At 65.4% G+C, this 807-nt stretch overlaps 1 protein-coding gene across 7 annotated transcripts in view; it reads left to right on the forward strand.

Annotated features, from left to right (window-relative positions):
- BAIAP2 (BAI1 associated protein 2) overlaps window positions 1-807 on the forward strand; it is a 30,603-nt gene that overhangs the window by 20,360 nt on the left and 9,436 nt on the right. For all 7 annotated transcript variants that reach the window (XM_017730277.1, XM_017730270.1, XM_017730292.1 and 4 more), the window contains exon 6: window positions 82-234. In XM_017730277.1, the coding sequence (XP_017585766.1) occupies window positions 82-234 (153 nt within the window). The remainder of the gene's footprint in view (window positions 1-81; window positions 235-807) is intronic.

Below are 807 nucleotides of genomic sequence, written 5' to 3' on the forward strand. Positions count from 1 at the left end.
GGGGTCCCCGCCTGCGCCCTGCCCCGCGCTCGGTGGGCAGCAGTGCCGGCAGCCCCCTCCCTGCTCCTCTCCCTGTTCCAGTACATCGAAGCCATCAGCAACAAGCAAGGGGAGCTGGAAAACTACGTCTCCGATGGCTACAAGACAGCTCTGACGGAAGAGAGGAGACGGTTCTGCTTCCTGGTGGAGAAACAGTGCGCGGTGGCCAAGAGCGCCATCACCTACCACGCCAAGGTGAGTCGGACCCGCCAGAGCCGGTCCTGGCTGCCCCATCGCTGGGTGGATGCTCCCGGCTCAAGCTGCATCCCATAGAGCAGACTGATATCCCAAAAGCCACGGCTGGTGCAGCCCCGGCAGCCCGAGGGACCGAGGGGGTGATGGACCAGCAGGTGACCCCGGGGAAGATGCCCCAGCAGGAGCAGCTGCTCCAAATCCCCCCTGCCCATGGCTGCCCACATCTCCTGGACCAGGGCTGGAGCTGCCCCCTGCCCGCCTGGGAAGCGGCAGCACCCGCATCGGTCTGGAGCAGAATCCATCCAGACGAGGGCTGGGAGCGCCGGTGCTGCTCCCGCAGCCTCGTGCTCCGTTCTGGTTGTTCCCCGCCACCGCCCTCCGTGGCTCACAGCAGCCATCTGTCACCGCCGCGCTTGGCACTGGAGCAGCAGAGGCAGTTGGGATTAGTCAGCTCTGTCCTGGCCCAGCCACAGGCTGGATCCATGCTTGGCTTGGCGAGCGTAGTGCAGGAGGGGAAAATACCCCCCAGGGCTGGTGGTCAGCCGGAACGAATTAAAAACTTGCCGCCACAGC

This window comes from Corvus brachyrhynchos, unplaced genomic scaffold (assembly GCF_000691975.1).
Source record: "Corvus brachyrhynchos isolate BGI_N302 unplaced genomic scaffold, ASM69197v1 scaffold340, whole genome shotgun sequence".
Taxonomy (NCBI): Eukaryota; Metazoa; Chordata; class Aves; order Passeriformes; family Corvidae; genus Corvus; species Corvus brachyrhynchos.